The 21,243-nt window shown below is 37.8% G+C and overlaps 4 protein-coding genes across 5 annotated transcripts; 3 read left to right on the forward strand and 1 right to left on the reverse strand.

Moving 5' to 3' along the window:
• The first annotated feature begins 2,299 nt into the window (after positions 1–2,299).
• Positions 2,300–2,909, forward strand: LOC110188041 (uncharacterized). Its single transcript, XM_020957585.2, has one exon. It carries the CDS (start codon positions 2,436–2,438, stop codon positions 2,763–2,765), a length of 330 nt encoding a protein of 109 aa, XP_020813244.2. The 5' UTR covers positions 2,300–2,435; the 3' UTR covers positions 2,766–2,909.
• A 1,537-nt stretch (positions 2,910–4,446) lies between these two features.
• Positions 4,447–5,149, forward strand: LOC110187953 (uncharacterized). The gene has a single exon (XM_020957470.2). The coding sequence runs from the start codon at positions 4,557–4,559 to the stop codon at positions 4,962–4,964; it is 408 nt and encodes a 135-aa protein (XP_020813129.1). The 5' UTR covers positions 4,447–4,556; the 3' UTR covers positions 4,965–5,149.
• Positions 5,150–16,130: 10,981 nt separating this feature from the next.
• On the forward strand, positions 16,131–20,473 carry LOC110187673 (uncharacterized). 2 transcript variants are annotated; one of them, XR_015271011.1, is made up of 5 exons: positions 16,131–17,261; positions 17,425–17,541; positions 17,605–18,309; positions 19,862–20,155; positions 20,220–20,473. XR_015271011.1 is itself a non-coding variant. In XM_020957095.2 (3 exons), the coding sequence occupies exons 1-3, from the start codon at positions 16,663–16,665 to the stop codon at positions 18,269–18,271; spliced, it is 1,383 nt and encodes a 460-aa protein (XP_020812754.2). In that variant the 5' UTR covers positions 16,131–16,662; the 3' UTR covers positions 18,272–19,456. The 2 variants fall into 2 exon arrangements, 1 of the variants encoding a protein (XP_020812754.2); XM_020957095.2 differs by lacking the exons at positions 19,862–20,155; positions 20,220–20,473 and having other exon boundaries at positions 17,605–19,456.
• BBS5 (Bardet-Biedl syndrome 5 protein) lies at positions 19,561–21,170 on the reverse strand. Its single transcript, XM_020957347.2, has 5 exons — positions 20,977–21,170; positions 20,767–20,915; positions 20,502–20,697; positions 20,205–20,442; positions 19,561–20,125 (listed from the first exon to the last, which is right to left on the reverse strand). The coding sequence occupies exons 1-5, from the start codon at positions 21,072–21,074 to the stop codon at positions 19,640–19,642; spliced, it is 1,167 nt and encodes a 388-aa protein (XP_020813006.2). The 5' UTR covers positions 21,075–21,170; the 3' UTR covers positions 19,561–19,639.
• Positions 21,171–21,243: the final 73 nt, after the last annotated feature.

A 21,243-nucleotide genomic window follows, 5' to 3' on the forward strand; every position in this document is an offset into this window, starting at 1 on the left:
ATATTTTGAAAGAGTTTAATTTGTGGGGGGCCTGATATGAAAGACCGATGGAAAATTGTTTTAAATGAAAATGAAAGGCAAACTAAAATGGTTTTTGAAGTCGAATAGATTTATAAATACTGATAAAGGGTATTTATATATATTTCGTATAGAACATTCTATAAAAAATTGATACGCTTGGAAAATATTTAAAATATTTTTTTTTATTGTTTTAATTGTTCAGTATAAAAGACAATTCATTGTTATTTATAAGACAGAGGTTCTCATTCGGTACTCAATTAGATATTCGTTATATTATTAACTTCATTTTTATCCTACAAATAATATTCTTAGATCATAGGCAATAACATTTCTTGTCTTTATTTTCTATTTTAATGATTTAATATCAAACACTGATAAAACAAGAATAAAAAAGAGATCTTGATTTAAAGCTCTTAATTCTTAATAATATCTTAATATATGTAGGTAAAAAAATATCTTAAGACAAGACCAAAAATTCGGAAAATAAAATAATCACATTTTGTTCAAACACATAAAAACATGAATATACAATTGTAAATCTCATAATAAGACCAAAAGTAGTCTTACGCTACTTTTTTTAGTCATATGACATATGATATTCACATGTACATAGTACATGTACATACATCCATAGGACAGTTAATAGCATCCCCAGTTCATTAAGCAACTGCATGATGTTAATTTAATACCCCTTTCTAGGTAAGAACCCTTTTCTCAGCCACCTCCACTCCCCAATTTCAAGCAATAATAATTTTAATTAAATGCATAAGGGACCAGTGACCAAAAAAAAGCCAAACAAACAACAGAAGAAGACAGCCATGGAAATAAATCCCGAAATGAGTTGCAAACAAATTACGCCGCAGAAATGAGCTCCAGCGGTGACAAATTACAAGGAAACAACCGAGTCGCAGCGACGATGAGAAATGATGACAGGCGTGCAGAGGAGCGCAACGGTAAACGTCAGACAGCGGCAGGAGAACGGTGTGCGAGCGGGCAGGCAGGAGTCACCATTGCAGACAATGCCAGTGCAGCTAACTTAGCTGATTTCCGGTCATGTTGAGATCAGAAAAATAATTTGGTTATTGATCTGATTACTGACAAGAAACTAACCATACTTAAATATGAAAAAAAAGACATAGAAAAATGTGCAAATATTGTAGAAGCAACTAATCTTTTGGAACTGGTTAATAAATTAATGAAAAAAGAAAAATATAACATTTCATCGAAACATAATAATGAAATTAAATGTGTGTTTACACATTAGTCCGTCAAGAAACGCTGTACACTAAAATATTTCAAACTAAATAGTAAGAAACTTATGCTATCATTGAAAAAAATCATAAAATTATACAGAATTGGCTAAGTTTTACCAGCAAGTTAAACAGTAAAGTTGATTTTCAATGTATAAAGTGTTTCATGACATTCTGTATGTACATCCAAGGATAAATAGAAAGATTACAATAATAATATTGATATATTATGCCATAAAATTTTAATGTATTCGGTTTACTAGCTGTTATTACTTATCGTATTTATTAAATTTAAAAGAAAATCTGCAAAAAGGTTGTTGTTCCATAGTAGTTCTTACTGCGCCCACGTGGCAAATATTTTTATACAATTGTGCCCAAAATGCCTTCAAAATTCGGCTAACTTTGATTGCATAATTTGGGATTGTAAATAGTAATTGAATAAATGTAACAGGAAAGGCAGCTGCTTTTGCATTTCCGTTTGTGACTATTTGCACCTTTTAGCACGCGTTGTTCTGACCACTTTAAGACCCCATCTAAGCGGTACACTTCCGCTGTAAATAGGGTACGACCCTGCGAATGCAATCCGTACTTGACCCCCGACCCATAGTCGCCCCCGCTGACTTGGCCCGCATGCGGTGCTTTTCACATCTCCCAGTTTCTCGACTTTTTGGGTTATTCGGGTTTTACGCTCAGATTTACATCTGTTTGCATTTTCCTCCCGCTCTGCGACCGATGTCGATGGGCGATTTGTTGTCTGTTTCGATTTGAGTTAGCATAGGGCTATTATGTCCATTAGCAAAATGTTTTCCCGGGTCTTTGTTTGGGATTTTCTACGCCTTAGCTAGGTTTGTACTCAATTACCAGTTGGCAATCATAAAAAATCTTTATTAGGAATCATTATTGAATTTTCTACAGTCACTCGATGTGAATTCTTCCTCCGAAACTATTATTTTAATAATTATTGTAATATTTTAAAACCAATCCAAATGAAAGAGTGACCTATAGAAACCCATACTTTGTCAGTTTTCGATCTTGAAACTCGAAATCTCAATATTCTCGACAAAACCTTCAATTCAATTCAATTTGACGAGACGTAAACTGAACAGGAACTTTACACAAAAAGTTATATATTTCCAGTAAACAGGGAAAGCCGGAAAAAGAAGCATGAGTTTAAAGAAGAAAGTGTACTGGGGCCCCGCTGAACCTACCCTCGCGGAGAATAATCAAGTCAAAAAAAATGTCAGACACAAGACTTTCCTGCCATCCTACGTGCAAGAAAAGCCCCAAATGTGCCTGATCCTGTCCTGGCACTACGGTCGCCAGTGGCTGGAGGAGCGTCAGGCTCATGAGGAAGCCATAAGACAAATGAAACGGAAAAGCACAAAATTCATTCCACCCAATTTTGACAAGTGGCTGGAAAGCCGCAAACCAAGTTTGACGCGTCGTCAACGGGCTACCCCTTATCCGGATTTATTAAGAATCAGGCCTGAATGATTGCTAATAGTTATGATTATGTTTCTTAAATCAAAAAGCTTCAACTTTATAAAAAATTTTACAATGGAGAAAAAAATCTTTTAAAGATTGTTGATTTCGAATAACAACAATATATTTGAATACATTTTACATTTTTAAACCTAATCGAAATATTTTTTAGTTGGTTATTGTACTTATATTGGGTAAAGTAATATTCATAATCTACAGATTCTTTGTAAAACATTCGCCACACCAAAACTTCTTTACCCTTTCTGCAGCCATTCAAATAAATTGGAAATCGATTAATGAAACGGTAAAGAAGGTGTATAAATTATTACAATAAAAAAATCAAAAAATTTTTTCCCTAACTTATTCTAAAAACAAGAAAGGAAGCTAACTTCGGCACGCCGAAGTTTGTATACCCTTGCAGATAGAACTTCTTTGACTAGGAATCCATATAGACAGACAATATAAATTATATATATTTGTGTGAAAAACAATGAAGTAATACCTGCTTTCATTTTATTCACCTATACATATTATATTTGCAGTTTTACATTCCCAGATTTGCATTTTTCCTCAACATCACCTATATGATATAGTCGTCTGATTTTCATGAAATTTGACGCTAAGTTTAAGACTAATATAAAATGGCTATACCTTAACTTTGACGAAAATCAGTTGAGAACTGAAAAGGTTATAAATTTAATTGTATTCATTTCTCGATCGTTCCTATGGGAGCTATATGATATAGTAGTCCGATTTTTATAAAATTTTACACAAAATTGAAGAGTATAATAAAATAGCTATATCTCAAATTTGATGAAATTCTGCTGAAAACTGAAAATGTTATTATTATTTTTTTTTTAATTTCCCATCATTTCTATGGCAGCATTATGATATAGTCGTCCTATCTGGCCCGTTCTGACATATAGAAGAGAGCATATAGAAGGCTAACTACAAAGTTTAATTCAGATAGCTTCAAAACTGAGAGACCAGTTTGCGTAGAAACGGACAGACGGACAGAAGGACAGACGGACAGACGGACAGACGGACAGATGGACATGGCTAGATCGAATCGGCTGTTGATCCTGATCAAGAATATATATATACATTATATGGTCGGAGGTGCCTCCTTCACTGCGTTGCAAACTTCTGACTGAAATTATAATACCCTGCAAGGGTATAATAAACCCGGCGTTCGTAGGAAATGATAATTTCGTTTTCGGCACTTAACTGCAAAATAAATAGCCTTGAATCTAAAAACTCCTTGCAGAATACCAAATTAGAAACTAGTTTAATTACATACATTCATTCTACATACAGCCTCACATTATTTCTACTTAGTATAACAAAATATATTATGTAATAGAAAACCAACTATGCCCAAATTAACAATTTAAATATTTTATGAATGGTTCTTTACAATTCTAAAGGGTAAAAGATATTAAAAGAAAGGCGGGGTAACAAAATTTTAAAATTAATGCACTGATCAGCTGATCAGCTCCAATTTAGAACCTACGGTCAATCGGAAATACTCAAGATAAACCCTAAAGTATCGGAAAGCTACATATCTTCAACAGGTCAACTCCAGAAATTTCTTCACGAATTTGATTGACAATTATAGTAATATTAACAAACAATTTTTGCGTTTCACTAATGCAGACTAAAGTCGGATTTTTTATACAACTTCGTTAAAAGTTATCTCAAGTAGGCCTTGACATATTTATCAACAAACTTGAATCCCACACAGACCTCAGTCAACACAACTACAAATAGAAACGGAGAAGACAGTTGACACCAACCACAACAATGACATCGGGGCCTAAAGTTTGGAGCCGTTCGCAGCGGATCCCGGCAAGGGATAACATCGGGGCTATCCTGCCGGCGGCTCAGCGTCCGGATCCTATTCCACAGTTGTGCGGAGAGGGGAGTGGGACCGTGATGGGCTGGCTGCTCGGCTGGGAGTACGGCCGGAAGTGGCTGGAACGCCGCGAGGAAATCTTGGAGCACCGCGCCATGGTTAGCAACTTCGGACGCATTCCAGCGGACTTTGAATGGTGGCTTAACCAGCGCCGGCCGGCCATGGTGCGCAAGCAGAGATTCCGCAAGAAGACAGGACCCCGTAAAGTGATCACGGCCTTCAATGTTGCCAAGGAGCTGCGTGAAGCCCAAAACCGCAAGGTCATGGAGAGCCTGGCCAAAACGCATGTGAATTAAAACTCAGTACATTGAGACCAAACTAGACCAAAATTACTGATTTAAGCTGGACCCACGATGACCACAAAAATAAATAAGGAACCAGAGGTAGTATCATCACTTATTACTTAGATACTACTTATTTGTTATTGAGATCCTGAAGTACAAAAGCAAATAAACTAGTCCGTTATTGTGATCCCCCTGCAGTCTTATCAAAGTCATCTAATTATATATTTAGTACTTGGGAAGAAAGAACTTGGTATTTCATCTCCATGTGACTCCATACAAGGTTGCCAAATATTTTTTATTTTTAATTTATTAAGGTCAGGATATTTATCCATCTATTTCGATCTTGTTATTTAAAATTATGTATAAACTAGAATACATGCGAATTCAGTCAACTGTACACAACCGCAGTTGTATTTCCCCTCTCTGAGAACAAAATCCTCCAATTTGCGGACATGTCAGTTGGCTTTTTCTGGTCCTGTTTCCAGGATGCGGTCGATGAGCATGTAAAATATGAGGCTCACAACAAACAAAAGCGCAGCTTCCGGAAAGCCTTCGCCTCACTCATTCACTCACTTGCCTTTGAATCGGCGGCTTCCCCTGTGGAAATGTCAGGCGAGTATAACAATAGATCGGACTATATAGTACATACGAACTATATGCAACCATCATCATCATCATAATCATGATATTCGTCGCTGACGTTTTTGTTAATCGCCATCAGAGGCCGGGTAAGTGAACAATTGGCCTGGGCGAACTCTCAAGGCCCGTGGATATTTGTAAATGGCTTTATATATTCTTTATTTGCATTTCCGCTTCATTAACTTGGGCACACAAATCAAACTATAAAGATCAACTATATTATATGTGGCCTGGTTGGCTTTTTTGTCATTATTATTGTATTTCCCTTTTTGGCGCGTAAAAAGCACTGCGAAAACATGATTTATTTTAGGGGCGTACGCGTTTGTGCCTTTTTTCATTGCTTTTATTTTCACGATTTTAAGGATTATTTGTTGGCAAACTTGTACCTAACGCAACCCGCTTCATTTTCTTTATTTTTTAATTACAAAAACTCATTAGTGATATTTGGTTTTTCCGACCTTTTTTCTTGTAATTTATGGCCCTTGGACCCTGCGGAGTTTAGCTTTAAAATGGTAAAAATTATTACTGTAACTTACAGGCACCAATTAAACATTCTCTTAAATTTCTTTCACTTAAGATTCATTTTCTGCATCCTATGTAGTATTTATTATAAAAAAATTGGGGACTTTCTCCTTCAATCAAACAAATTTATTTGGTTATTTATGAAATCTCTCGCCGGCTACTGAGTAATTACAATTAATAATCATATATTTTCTTCGCTTAGTATGCACCATTCACTTGGCACGCATTTCCCCACATCTTTCTCGTGTTTTTTCAACAACATTCTAGTTTCGTAAAATTTTCCTCGCAATTTATGCCACGAATAACATTTTCCAGCAACAACGGACGGGGAAAAGGCATCACACTGTGTTGCAGTTTTCCGCGCATAAATTAATGAAAACGACTGAAGACCATTATGATGGAGGAGAGATGGGGCAGAGTGAAGGCAGCCGACGGAAAGGGCTGGGAAATGCATGATTAAACATTAAACAAGTGGCATGAAACAGGGAAGGGGAAAAAATTATAATGAAAAACCACTGCGAAATGTATAATAGAAAATTTTCTTTCAGGGAAATTGTAGAAAAAATGTAAGCGGAAAGCAGCGTATGAAATTACGAATATGAAAATATTTATTTATGTGTTTAATTTGTTTGATTTATTTCTTATTAGACAACCATTTTAATTTAATGTGTTGCATGCTATTTTCATTATTTGATTGTCTGATACCTTTTCTAATCCACATTTTATGGATTGACAAATTCTCAAAATGTACATTAATTTAAATTTTAACTATGGTTCACAAGATGTCATTTGTATGACAATAAATAATAATTACCTTAATTTAAGAATTGTCAACATAAAACTTAACCAACCATAATGTTGAATTGAAGTTATAATATCTTAAAAGTTTAATTCCAAATTCTTATTTTCCATTTTAATTAAATCAATTGTTCTACAAATTAAATTAGGCGTTAATCAGGGAGTAGGTGGAATTCTATATATGCCTTTTATCATATCAAATTTGCACACTTTGACATAGAGCTACAAAGGTATTCCAATCGATTTCAGAAACTATTTAACCTTGCATTAAAAATTACGTAAATATTTAAGTTTAGCCCTAAAACTACAATGTTATATCCCTCGTGCTGTGCTGACAGCTCTTGCAAATCGAATCGAATATTATTAATATTGATGCGCAGAAGCGGCTTGGCAGAGTACGTCATCCAAGAATTGAAACAATCTAACGTTTCCTGTTAAATCTAAATAAATATTTAATAACATTTCAATAATGATAAAGTCCAGAAGTTACAAACCAAGTAAGAAAGCTGAAGTCCAGGATGCTAATAATCCGTAGCATCCCCACAAAAATCCCAATGGTAATATAAGATAAGTGTTAAAAATACATGTTCTAAGCCAAAATTATTTTAAACTAATCAGCTTCGAAACCCTGGTTTTAGACTAGGTAGAGACATTTTAAAACAACTTGATTTTTTATATAATATGCTTTTTTTAAATTTGTGTTTGTAGATTTATTTAAGATGTCAACCCAACAAAGAGATAATAGAATTTTACCAATATCGGTGAATCTAACTGGAATAGTCTCAGAGGACGTTTCATACAGAAAGGCTGACCTTCTGAATATCTATATCATTGCATACTTTTGGCCACATCTATAATTGGTATTAAATCTATATTCCATAATTACCATATCTTCCTTCCCATATCTTGAACGTCTGGTAAAGTTCTAACGGTTCCGGCGAAAATACTTTAATATTTTCATTTCTCTAGGAGTAGAGGGTATTCAAATCAAGACACTGACTTAAACTGAAATTCGGAATCAAACAAAGCTACTTTGTTATGTAAAGAATTGGAGTGGTATATAAATGTACACATCGAGCACCCCATTTCCTAGTCTCATTACATAACCCATAGATCAAACCTTGAATCCAACATAACCGCCAACCCACTTGAAAATTCCCAAGGGAAATGCGACCGAACGGAGCAATTGCATTTGCGGTCTTATGACCAATGGGAGACCGCAAAAACTAATTAAATCGCCAAAACAGCAACCGATAAAAACAAAATGGAGCCGCCAGAAGCGGAAACGAGCTTTATTTGTGAGTGCAACCACAAAACAGATGCTGATTATGAAGATAATTAATATGGCTAATTAAACAGGCAAATGCGATGCAGAAATTGCATTGCAAACGGAAAGCTTGCGAGGATTGCGGAGTGAGCTCGGAAAACAGGCAAAATTTCAACGGCTCCTGCCACATAAAAGCCAATTAATTATTTTTATGGCTACTCCGGACCGAGACCCAACTCCACCAACGGAAGCCAAGAGTCGCCGTCTTGCCTCTCTCCCCCGGACTCGGGGATAATAAAAAATTATGGCCAGCGATTTGGCTCACTCGAAACGAAGCGAAACCAACCGAACTAAAAAAATAAAAAGAGAAAACACAACAAAACACAGTGCGCCACTGACCAGGCCAAAAGTGCTACCCCTCCCCACGCGTTACTCCCCTTTAATGCATACTAAATCCTCGAAGAAGAAGTACCAAATCCTGCTCTCGTGCAAGGGCCAAAAAGATGGCGCCGTGCTGTGTACAAAATTGATCAGTGGATTCCCTGCCGTTTGAACTATGACGCGATATGTCATCATATTTTCTCGTTGCACTCGAACGGACGACAGGGGCGTGGCGCGGGGGAGTCGGTCCTGAGGAAGGGCAATTCTTGGGCTCCTTGTTTGCCATGCATATTTCTCACTTTGTCAAACCTTTTGTGCCATACACAAGGCCGCAACCAAATTGCATTGCCAACACGGAAAGAAACGAATTACAAATTGATTTGAGATTATAAGATTTTGTATTATTAATATTTATATTAATTATAACTAACTAAAACCTGAAAATATAAAATGTATACATAATTTATAAACACGACATTTTTGGCTTAAAATTCCTAATTCAAAAACATATGTATTTAAATCTAAAATAATTGTATAAATTACCTCTTTATTCGAGATATTATATATATTATTTAAAGAAAATATTTAGAGTTACACAGATCTACAGGCGTGCTTTAGTTTTCACTTTCTAAAGTTTCTTTCAAGTTAAAAATCGGGTTAGTTTGACTTTGCGAAATGAAATGGCATTTAAAATACGTTTTAAAACTATTTTAAACAAACAAAACTTTAAGCAAGATCAACCTTATTTTTGGTTTCCATATTAAATTAAAAGTAGACCTTTGCCATCGCCTATTACAATTTTTATCAATAAATCAATTAATTTGGTACAAGATAAAAGTAAATGCTTTTTGGAAATAAAAAGTTTTAAATTATTTTTTTGTTGTTTAACTTCTGAACACATAAAAGCTTATTTCTTAATACTTATTATTCGGTTAATAAAGTATTCCAAAAAAATAGTGAAAGCTAGACAACAAAAAACCAAAACGAATCATTGAAGACAATAAAAAAACAATAATTAAAACCTAAAACATATGTATGTACGTATTCCATACAATTGAATTTAAAATTACATGATATAGAGACAAAACCCCCAAAACATTTTTATCCAAAAAAGTCTTTTGACTTTAAGCTTTTTTTAATATTTTATGAATGTATTAAAGCCCTACTGATATTCTATTAACCACATTTAATTATGATTTTGAATTTAAATGTTGTCTTTATTATTGGCTGTGGTGGGAACGGAAGGTTCATCACTTACATATTCTTGTTTTTTTTCTCTCTGTGTAGTAATCATTTCATTCCTTGTTCCCCCTCCATCCTGGATTGGTCAACTTGTATTTAGCATTTGAGCTGCACAACATGTATTGCCTGAGCTACCGCAAAATCAATTTTGACCCCAACTTTATTTGATGCTTTGTGTTGGACTTTTCGGAGGCGCCCCAAGCCTGGCACGGAAGCCTGCCATGGCCAATCCCACTGCTGCCGTTGGCCTTCCTTCCGCTGATTTTATTGGCCAAGGCAAAGAGCCCGAATAATGGCTGCCGCCCCTCTGTCACTTTGCAGTTTATGTCGTTTTTGGCCAGTTTCGTTTTTGTGTCGGGTTTCGGCTGCTATATCTATTACGATGATGTACATTTTGGCATTGTATAGGGGAATAGTTGTGGAATTATAATTTAAGAAAGTTCTTAGGTGCACCTATGAAATTTGATTTAATTTAAATTCAATTATTTTACATTATAATTCGTAACTCTTAGGAAGTTTGATTTGACTCCAAATAAAACTTCTTGATAGTTCCTAATTAAAGAAAATAAATCCGATTTTGAAATTCCTAAAAAATTTAAATACTTTCAAATCTTTCTTAACTTCTTATATAGTTGTTTGCCCATTATACAAATAATGCTGTTATTAAGAGGTTATTATAAAGGTTATCACTTGAAAACCAATTAAAAATTGTGATTATATAATTTACTTACCTTCAGAACTTAGGATTAAGGCAATAAGTTAGTTTTTGGGTTTGGTTAGGTAGTTTAAAGGTATTAAAGAACTTTTTTAAGTAATCAAAATCGAAATAAAAATGTTGTTGAACAACATACGCTTAAGAATCTCTCCAAATTAAGTATAATTTATCCATTACTATCTCACATTTCCCCACTGCCCATCGAGTTCATTAAAAACTTCATTACCCGGACAAGGCGAACTCGGCAAATCAATTTTGATTTACTTGGGGCATCAGAGACAGACGGAACATATATCAACATGGTCGCCCCCATAGTGGTCATCGTTCCAGCCCCTTTGGAGCATCTCTTTTGGGAGGGGGGAGAGGGGCGGATGCCAGAGCTGGAAACCGAAACGTTCCATCACCCGGGAGAGTGTTGATGATGGAAAGTGTCCCACTGTGCGGGCACAAAACACAGAGAGCGAAGATAACAAAAACAACTGGGAGAGAAGGTTCGGAAAGAAGAGCCAAGTACAATGGACCAGATATAGCCGGAATGGGTGAGCCGCAACAACAATAAACGCTAATAATGCTTAATCAATGTTACACTTTACAACAATAATGGAAGAGAAAAAACGAAGGGCCCCAAAAACCATCGACTTCAACTTCATTTGTGCAATGATTTATGGCTTTTTCATTACCGAAAGAAAACCTCTTCACACCTGTGGAAAATATGTTGAGGCCAAATGAAATGTAATTGAATTTGAAATCGCTAGGAATAGTCCGCCATGTACATATGTACATATTTTCCTAGCAACTAAATCGATTTTCGATTTTTCTCTGCGGAGAGACAGCCGGAGAATTGAACGAATTTGTTGGAAACAATGCGCGGAATTTGTTGCCTACAAATTTTGTTATTGCCTTTGGCCGCTCGATTCATTTGCGTTGCGCATTTCAATAATCATTTATCTTATGGATTTGGTTCTATTATAAACACCAGCGGGCAGAGAGAGTTCATAAATTTCCCTCAATCCCCAAAATGAGCTTTATTATGGGCAGATAGAAGTTTTGTTTGTCAGTTCCTAATTTTGATTAAAATACGATAATAACGAGTAGGTACAGCTTTGGTTTAAAGCAAATTTGTTGAAATTACATTTTTAAAAAATTATTTAGTAATGTTTAGAAGAAGATTTTTGGTATTTAGGCCAAACCACACAAGGACAAGAAGTGACTTGGAATAGTTACAATTTTAGTCAGAAGTCAGACAGTAAAGTACTGAATCTAGAATGTCTTGATAAGCATCAACAACCCTGCCCAACTATCATATTTAATTTTTACCTTTTAAGGTATATAAATTACACTTTTTTATTGTTCTTTTTTTTGTTGCACCCACATGAAACGGAAAATAAACAATAAAATATTATGAAAATACCATTAGTAATAGTAATATGTAAATTATGTATATTGCAAATTCTAAATATATAAAAACTCCATCTAATCGAAATCAGCTTCCTTTTTAATTTAATTTTTAATTTCTATTTTATTTTACAACCAGTATTCACTTTATTTTCAGACGAAAAATTGATCTTAATTAAGTAAGCTTGATTTTACATTAAAATTTCCTTCTAACGTGTATATTGCTTTCAGAGAGTGAGCATCTGAATTCTAGGAATTAAGAAAAGTGTTAACTAATCTATCTCCTATATAAGTATATATCTATATTTATACCTATAGTGTATTTCCATAATAAAATGCGTTTCTATTGTAAATATTTCTTATGTTAATACTTCCAGTTCCAATAATTAAAGACTTTCCAATTAGTAAATTGAGAATATAAATAGTAATAGTAATAGTGAAGTAATATTTATATCACCACCTACGAAATAATACAGAATATTGTATGGTACTAAATACTTGTATATACTACAAATGTCCTTCTTGACTCAATTTCCGTCTGTATTAAATAATTTCAATGGAATGATTTCAATTATTGGAATCCAATGAGCAAATAATTAAGCTGAATGCAGAACGTGGGGCAGAACGAGATGAAGACAAAGCATGATGAAGCAATGCTGTCGCTGCAATGACTTTCGAGTCAATCAATTAGTTTCGAAGAAAATCGACTCCTTTGTGCTGCCAACTTTTGTTCCTTTCCACTCGCTCTCCACATGGAACCCCTCTTGATGGCAGCTGCGCCTCTCCATCTCCCAAGGACGCAGTTCATCTCCAGAGCTTTTCATCGCCCTGCCACATGTCAATCCACAGGCGCACTTGGAGTCACCGGATGCTGTGTGGTGCTTTTTGGGCGGATCCGGTGGTAAATGCGGTCCGGTTTCGAGAAGTGCGCCCAGCACGAGTTAAAATTTAATTTAGTGAAAATAATTTGCTTAGTCGTGCTGCAAAATTGCATAATTGTCAATGGCTCGGCAAACCAAACCAATCCAATTCAGGCCAAACCACTCCACTCCATTCTCCCGCTCTAATGAGCGGACTGCGGCGCCATTTTGTGGCACCAACACATCTGCATATTGGAAAATTATAGCTCTGAGTCCCGAGTGCGACGCCTGCCACATCCACCGCTCTGCTTCTGGCTTTTGTTGGCTGCGCTGCGCTTTGCGCCTGCGCAAAAGTCCAAAAGCGATGCGCGTGGTTCGGCTCGGAGCGCATGGTGAGGCGCAATGGGGGGGCGGTCGCTGACGACGAGGTGACCTCCAGCCGTGCCAGGAGAGGACTCACGGCCCTGACTCGCAACAGGCAGGCTGGCAGCCAGGCAGCAACCGACAAGCTAAGTCAGGACCGAAGGCTTCTCGGTCTCAGTTTAATAAACCGAACATTCGCATACCCTAGAAAGGATACCCTAACCCGTCAGTGATTAGAACTTACCAGAGATATCTCAATCTATGAAAAGTATTCCCTGCTACTAAATATAATGAACCGTTTACATATATAGTCTAGATAAATAGGGAATATTATAATAGTTACCACTTTAAACAAGTGAAAATAAATTAACAATTATCAAGAAATACTATGAATGTACATATATATAATTTAAAATTATAAACCTTAGCTAGTGAAGCTACTCTCATTTAGGGTATGTAAATACGTGATTACACTAAGATATGCAAGCAATGCAACTCAACCCATTCCACCTTCCTTTGCCATTGCGACCGCGCCTCATGATGAGCTGTAAAACACGCGTTTTCATAATGTTATTAAATGCAACGTGGGCTGAGGAGGAGGATGAGGCCGGACTGGGGAAGGGCGAGGCAACCAACGGCCATTTGACATGCCAAAAAACACTTCTGTCACAGCAGCGGCGACTCAGTGGAGAGCACCGCATCCAGTCCGTAGGGGGTGGCCGCCGAACCACAAAAGCGTGCCATGCCCACTCTTGGTCGCCCCCGTCTCACCTTCTCTCGAGCACACCGGGAGAAACAACGATCAAAGATCAAACCAATACACCTCAAGGAAAGTCAATATATATATTTGAATTAAGATCAACCAACGACAAACTAAATACTTGACTATATATGTACATAAATAATAATACTACAATTGGAAACTGTTTCATTTACTTATTTTTTGTATACACACATTTTGCAATGTTTATTTACTGTTTCGAAATAGTATAGTATATAGTATATATGTATAATAGTAGTATTATAAGCTACAAAGTTTAATATTTAAACAGTATAATTTATTTATTTCTCTCTGTGTATTTCTCATTCTATCTCTTTTCATCTGTAATGTGCGCAGGCGCCGCTGGAATTGGTTCGCCGATCGAGTTTGGTTCGCAAATTAAGCGCCGCATGCGCCGCGGCAATTATTTCGCTTTAATAAACCTGATACGAAGCGAATGCTCTTATCTATGATTTTCGATTGCTACCGCGGATGCCGCACAGTAGCCCGAAAGCAGTTTGACTATTTAATTTCAATTTAACAAAGTTTTTACGGCGACTAGATGCCAGCGGATGCCATCAAAGTGGCTTTTTGATTTTATAGTTCGTGAAAATTTAATAAGTCCGACGTTGGCTCTCACTGCGATTACCATAATAATATAATTATTAATATATTTTATTATGTTCTTTTTAACATACATATGTTTGAATTTAATATTAATCATAATCATAAAAATCAACTTAAAAAATCCCCTATTTTCGGGAAGCTTAGCAACTTAAAGATCCATAAGTGTACTTACCTATCTAACAGGAGAGATATAGTAATTTATTTAGATGAAAAAACAAAATGTAGCTTAACAATTTAAAGTTTAATGTTTTGTATTTTCGAATACATTTATTGCTCGTTCTTATATGTACATATGGCAAGGTCCAGCGCTGCCAAAAACTCAAAATCTCACAATATAAGGCGATCTTAAAACAAAAAACTCAAGACAAATATGAAGTTGTATCAAATAAGAGAGTTAAGTTGTTTAACATAAACTTTAAACATTTTTATGAAATGCTTATGCTTATGGATGGTTAATCAAAGTGTTATTACTTCTTAATTAAATGAATACGATTTCTGTAAAGTGCACAAACTTTTTTCTAAAATAATTTACACAAATTTTAATAAGAAAATATTTGAAAATTCAATTAAATTGTTAACATATTTCTTTTACATTTATTTAAAACAAACTCTTAATTTTATATTAATTTTAAATGTTCAAAAGAAATCAAGCTGTCTGGCAACTTCGTCATCATAATGTTCAGCCAGGTGGCGCCTGTTTGAGCGGGTAGCGCCCCTGGCGGAGAAAAGCCAAGCACACACATAGCCATCGTTAAGTCGATTGGTCACAGCTGCTGATGATGATGATGCAAAAAAATAATAGTAGTGTTAGAAAACATCGATATCGCTGAAAACAATAAAATTATTATTTTAAACTCATATGTATTAAGTGTAAGCATAACGAGATCTTCAAAAACAAAAAATAACTTAAATTAAAGGAACTTTACTTGAAAAGCCACAGATTTTGTTTTATAAATAATGGCACATTTAGTGCCTTTGGTGTTTTTTGCAGAATGCTCATTTTATACCCTTTCAGGATATAATAATTTTAGTTTGAAGTTTGCAACGCAGTGACGGAGACATTTCCGACTCTACAAAGTATATATTCCTGAGCATCAACAGCCGAGTCGATCTAGCCATTTCAGTCCGTAAAAAGTTGAAATCTCGATGATTTTCAAAATATTTGCATCTTCTCAGAGATGGAGCCCCTTTTTAATATACATGAAATATATGTAAATGAAAATCGGAAGACTATGTCATATAGCTGCCATAGAAACGATCTGTAGAGAAAAATTCAAAACTGTAAATGTAAAACTGTAACTGCAAAACTGTAAATATAGTTTGAATTTAGTATGTTTAGGTGAAAGTAACAAAAGTTGTCAGTACTTCGATGTTTTGGCCAAAGTTTGCTAACAAAAAATCAATATAATAATCAAAGCATAAAGTAACAACTTCTGTAGCTCATGCTGACTCTTTGTGCCCCAAAACTTATAGATTAAGTCACGACGATTCCTTTTCGAGGAACTGCCCAAGTAGGTTTAAACTTTAAGAAATTGTAGAAACCCTTAATCATTTAAATATAATGTTCACATTTATCAAACTCAGGTATTGCCGGCGATCTTATCGTTTTAAAAAATATCGATACTATCGATAGTGACATCGATGTTTTTGCATCCCAACTGCTGATGAATGAACGAAGTGCGGTGGAGTAAAAGCGTAAAACACGGCAAAAGAATTCGCAAACCAGCAGGAAAAAGATCAAGAGATCGCGGAGAGTAGCCTAAAGGACCAAATATATCGTCGTCCTTTCCGCCGGCCACAATGGGAGTCTAGTGTTTTTGCGGCAGGTTGTGCGCGTTTGTGTGTGCGTGGTGAGGGCGCAGTAGCAGTTGTAGTTGTGGGCGAGTGAGTGTAGTAGTAGTACGAACGAGCGTGCAAGGCGACCACGAAAACAAAAAGAAAAGAAATCCAGTTTTTGTTTAAATCGAAAATCTGCTTGGAAATTTTGGAAAATGAATGCGTAGATGTGAGGGCCGGACGGGCATTGGCATGCTATTGCAGCTTCTTGCGGCGGCGGAGGCAGTGAACCTACCTGGCGGAGCTGAGTCGAAGTCGCACTTGCGCTTGCACCACTTCCTCCACCACCCGATTCCGATCCCGTAATGCTGCTGGCCGCAGCCGGTCTGCCGGCCTACGATGCCGGAAAACTGAACAGCGGCGCCGGATCTGGAAGCGTTGGTTCCGGCGGAGGCGGCACTCCCACCACATCATCAGTCGCCTCTCGCCCCAGTGCCGCCAGTGCGCTGATGAAGACGCTGTCTGTGCGCCTGCATCGCGGCACCGAGTTCATCAAGGACACCGTTCAGAAGGCCCTGGTGATGTCGGCACCCACGCCAGTGGCCTCGGTTCCTTCTGCTTCTGTTGCTCCCCTCGCCACCGCAAAGCTCCAGGACCAGCAGGGTCTGAAACGCAAACTGAGCGGCGCCGGCGGCTTGATGGGCTGCAGCGGCATCAGCAGCATCACCTCGATATCCGCCAGCACAAGCCGCCCCCACTACGTTCTGGCCCCTGCGACACACTCCACTCCACAAGTGCAGCCCAACGTGCCCACCGCCGCCTTCCTGCGCACCTACACGGTAGCTCCCACGGCACTGCACCGATCGGCGGATGCCCGGAAGCGGAATCCCAGCACCGACAGCCTGCTCATGGACCTGTGCCTCTTTAAGCCCATACGACCCATGCCCATAACGCCAATTAAAATGTGAGTAGTTTTATTTAATGAGTTTTTTTTTTTTTTTTGGGAAAAAATAACTCTGGAGAACATTACGTATAAATCTGCAGATTGATTTTCCTTTATAGGAACCACTATCAACTAGACATAATCGGTTTTAACCTCCACTTACAAACTCTTTTATATTCACTAGCAATAAATTTCGCAGTTTTGAACTGAAGAGACCCAAATTTGTTCCCGCTGGGAATCCAGATAGCGAGGACGACGACGAAGACGACGACGATGAGTTAGTCCACAAACCAAAGCTCAGGTGAGTGAAGACGTCTATGAAACCCCTAAAAACACTGTTAAGACATGGGCTTATCCCTTTCAGCAACGTGACATTGCCAACAAACAAGAACTCGGCGTTCGTTCCTATGCCCTATGTAGAAACCAGCAGCACCGCCATCATCGCCACAAACCCCAGCAGCAGCAACACCACCACCACTACCAGCAGCAGGAGCAGATCTCGCTCCCACAACACACTCACCTCAGGCTCTGCACATGCCATTACAAACACAAAGCCAAAGCGTCGTCGTCGCGCCCCCAAGGCCACGGCCAAAAGACGTAAGGCACCACAAATGAAATCCACCTCTCCAGCTGATGGAGGAACTGAAGCCAAGGTACCGGCCAAACGCAAAGCAGCGGCTTCCGCAGCAACTGGAGAAGCAAAACGCAGCCGTGGTGAATCCATCGCTTCAAACACTCCGCAAATTACCACTCCCGCTGAGGTCAAACAAGGTCCGACCAAACGCAAGGCGAATTCTGGAAGTGGAAATGCCAAACGTAGCCGTGGCGGCTCTCCACAAACAACCACATCCACCTCTTCAACCGATGGCGCAACTGCAGTTAATACCAAACTCAAACGCAAGGCAGCAACTGGAAAAGGAGCTTCTGCTAAACGCAGTCGTGGATCATCTGAAGCCTCGCCGCCAGTGAGTCGCCCCTCGCCGCCGATGACACGTCTGCGAGCCCGTCAACAGATCTCCGCCAACAAATAAACATAGACGCGAAAGTCGATATGGCAGAAACCCCAGAAGTAAGAATAGTAATAGAATAGTAACAGAGTCGAGTGTCGCAATAGCTGTCGCGGCTCGAGTGCGGGGACTCGCTCTAAGGTCTAAGTCTTTTGGTTCCAGTTACTGTGTATGTGTAAACATGTTGCGTCTTTTCTGGGAAAGGCGTAAACAAGTGTAAGATTAGCCAGTAATAATGTAAAGTACACTTTAGCTCAACTCTCGTTTTGATCCAATTTGTGCAATCTGAATACGCGGGGCAAAGGAGTCCCCGGGTTTCTCCAGTTTCACTTGCTTTGAGTAAATGTGTTACAGAATTCTGGTTTGGTCTTCAAGACTGATGATATAACAAAGCAGACACTACGAATATAATAATGGTACAGAATGATATATGTATGCAAAATGAAAATTGATTAGTTCATGCGTAGTCCTCATACAAAAAGTCCTCATCAAGAAGAAAAGTATTAAATGTATAAAGAAAATTGTAAAAGTCAAGCCATTCCCGCGATACTGATATTTCAACAGAAACAAACCCTTTATGTTAATTTTTTGTGTTTCTTTGCGTTGGATGTACAAACAAAGTGCGATGAAGTCTCTGATTCGATTTAGTCCCATGTGTTTCGCCTTTGAGGCAGGTTTAGTAGGAAAGATTAGAAGAAGAATGAGTACGAAAGCGCCACAACTACATATAATAATTCATTTTCCTACTTTAATTAAGTTTGTTAGAATTTATAGCTTAGACACAACAAAAACAATTCATTCGTAAATTAGAAATATATATATATAATGCTATCATTATCTACACATACGATATAACTATAAGAACAGCAATGATAATATAACAATATAGAAATCTATATAAAAAAACAAAATGCCGGTCAAATCAACTGTGTGTTGTGATATGAACTAATTTATAAAACGAAGCCAATTCAATGATTCGCATGACCCAAACAACACAGAAAATCTCTTAGAAATCATTAAAAGGTAAAAACATCAATATAAATGGGAATTAAAAGGATGAGAGTAAAGAACAAAATATTCGAAACACACAAAAATGTTTAAAAATTAGCAATAAGCTAAAACCAATTTCAAAGCGATTCCAAACAAAGCAAAATTACTTAAACACACAGCGAGTTGTATGCGTCAATAAAAAATACATCAAAAATAAAATCACAAACCTGGCTATTTATTGAGTGAGGCCATTGTTTTACATACATATATATTCATATATAGATCATTTACAGGCCAACCTAAGACTTGAAACTTGTTAACGATTAATATATAAATATTTTATTGTTCTCTATACTTCATTAATGTATTTCTACATCTTCATATTAATCGTCATTCGGGGAATCATTCAATGCTTTCCATTTTAGTGGGCATAACATTCCACAGATCTTGTAATTTGTACCCATCTCTAATTCGTTCCATGGCAAAGCCCAGCTCCTTACAGTAAACAGGATCGCCTCTATCCTCCTGGTCGGCTGAACCATTGACACTAACCTTTCCCAAACATCCTTCGGCCAGGTAGCTATTCAACTTGGTATTGATCTCTCTCTCCTGCCTTTCATCCAGCTCCTCAAAGTTCTCGACCTTAAACTGGGGAATCTGGGCTGCCTCCTCAGCGGCGGCTGCCAAGCGCTGACGGGCATCCTGGGCATTGTATTGGATCCCAAAGTTCGGCTGCTCCCCGTAGATCGTGTGCAGAGAGCAAAGCTCCTTGAACAGTTCGTTCAGGCGCTCGGATGGATCAATGCGAAATCCAAGAACGTAGCCACCTCCAGTTTCGGCCGTTTGGATAACCAAAGCCGGACCGTATTTGGACTCACGGACGCGCAACTATTAAAAAAAAGGAAAGAAATTCTGACAGTGAGTTGTTTCTGGCCTTAAATGTTATAAAAAATAATTAAAAACTTACACTTTCAATTTGCAGATAAGGCAAGCTTATGTTGAAAGTCTCATTTGCATCGGCAAACCATACCAGGCGGATGTTGGACACCACAAAGCTTCCGAGATTCCCCTGATCACTGGACAAATTCCAGACGCCCTGCACCTGGCTGAACACCTGCTCATCCGGCAGAATAACCAACTGTCCCGCCTGGACAATGGCTCCGCGCAACTTCAAGTCGCGGTACAGATACGTGCGTTGGTATAACCTCAAAGGACAATTAAATTAGATTTAAACTCTGACTCCAACCTTTTTTTGCCCACTTACTGATATACATCGAAAACACTGGCGAAGATTGGCTGATCCCTGCGTGACGTTTCGCCCGAGACGTCGGTAAAGAGGAACTCAAAGCGGGTCTCGTTGCTTATGGCCAGAATATAGAGAGCCTGACTGGCCATCCGGCCCTTCGAGTGCATGTGCACCATCCGAGTGTTGGTGTTACCAATCCGAGCATACCCAATGGCTGCAAAGCAAAGACAACAGCTCTCAGTTAAATAAAAAATGGCTCAAACATCTATAGGCAGTCACATACACAGGTTGTACTTCTTGTGGACAAGTGAGTGCCAAATAAGCCGAAGATTTGTAACCATCAAGCGACCCGTGTCACCCGGATTTCCTTTGCTATCTTCGATGTGGTATATATAGTCCAGGACACGCTCTCCGCTACGAAGGTGCTTGTGTCTGCAATTATTGAATGCCAACCTTAGAGATGGTATCTCCAGCTAGATCTCTCTTGTCTTACAACTGTGGGACATCGAACTTGACTTCCTTGTCCTCCCAAAGCAACTGCAATTGCGGCTGCTGCTGATTTCCATCCATTTGAGTCAATGATTTTAACATTTTTCCCTTTAGGTCAGTCTCGTCTTTAGTTTTGTTGTGGCGCTTTGTTCATTTTTATACCTCATAGGTTACTAGGCAACCATACATATGTACATATGTATATCCTGGTAACAATTGTTCATTCCTTCATTGTATTGTCTAAAACATCCAAGTTATGACTTAAATTTAC

Source organism: Drosophila serrata, unplaced genomic scaffold, assembly GCF_035046125.1.
Source record: "Drosophila serrata isolate PLE 108 unplaced genomic scaffold, ASM3504612v1 contig_228, whole genome shotgun sequence".
In the NCBI taxonomy this organism is placed as follows: domain Eukaryota; kingdom Metazoa; phylum Arthropoda; class Insecta; order Diptera; family Drosophilidae; genus Drosophila; species Drosophila serrata.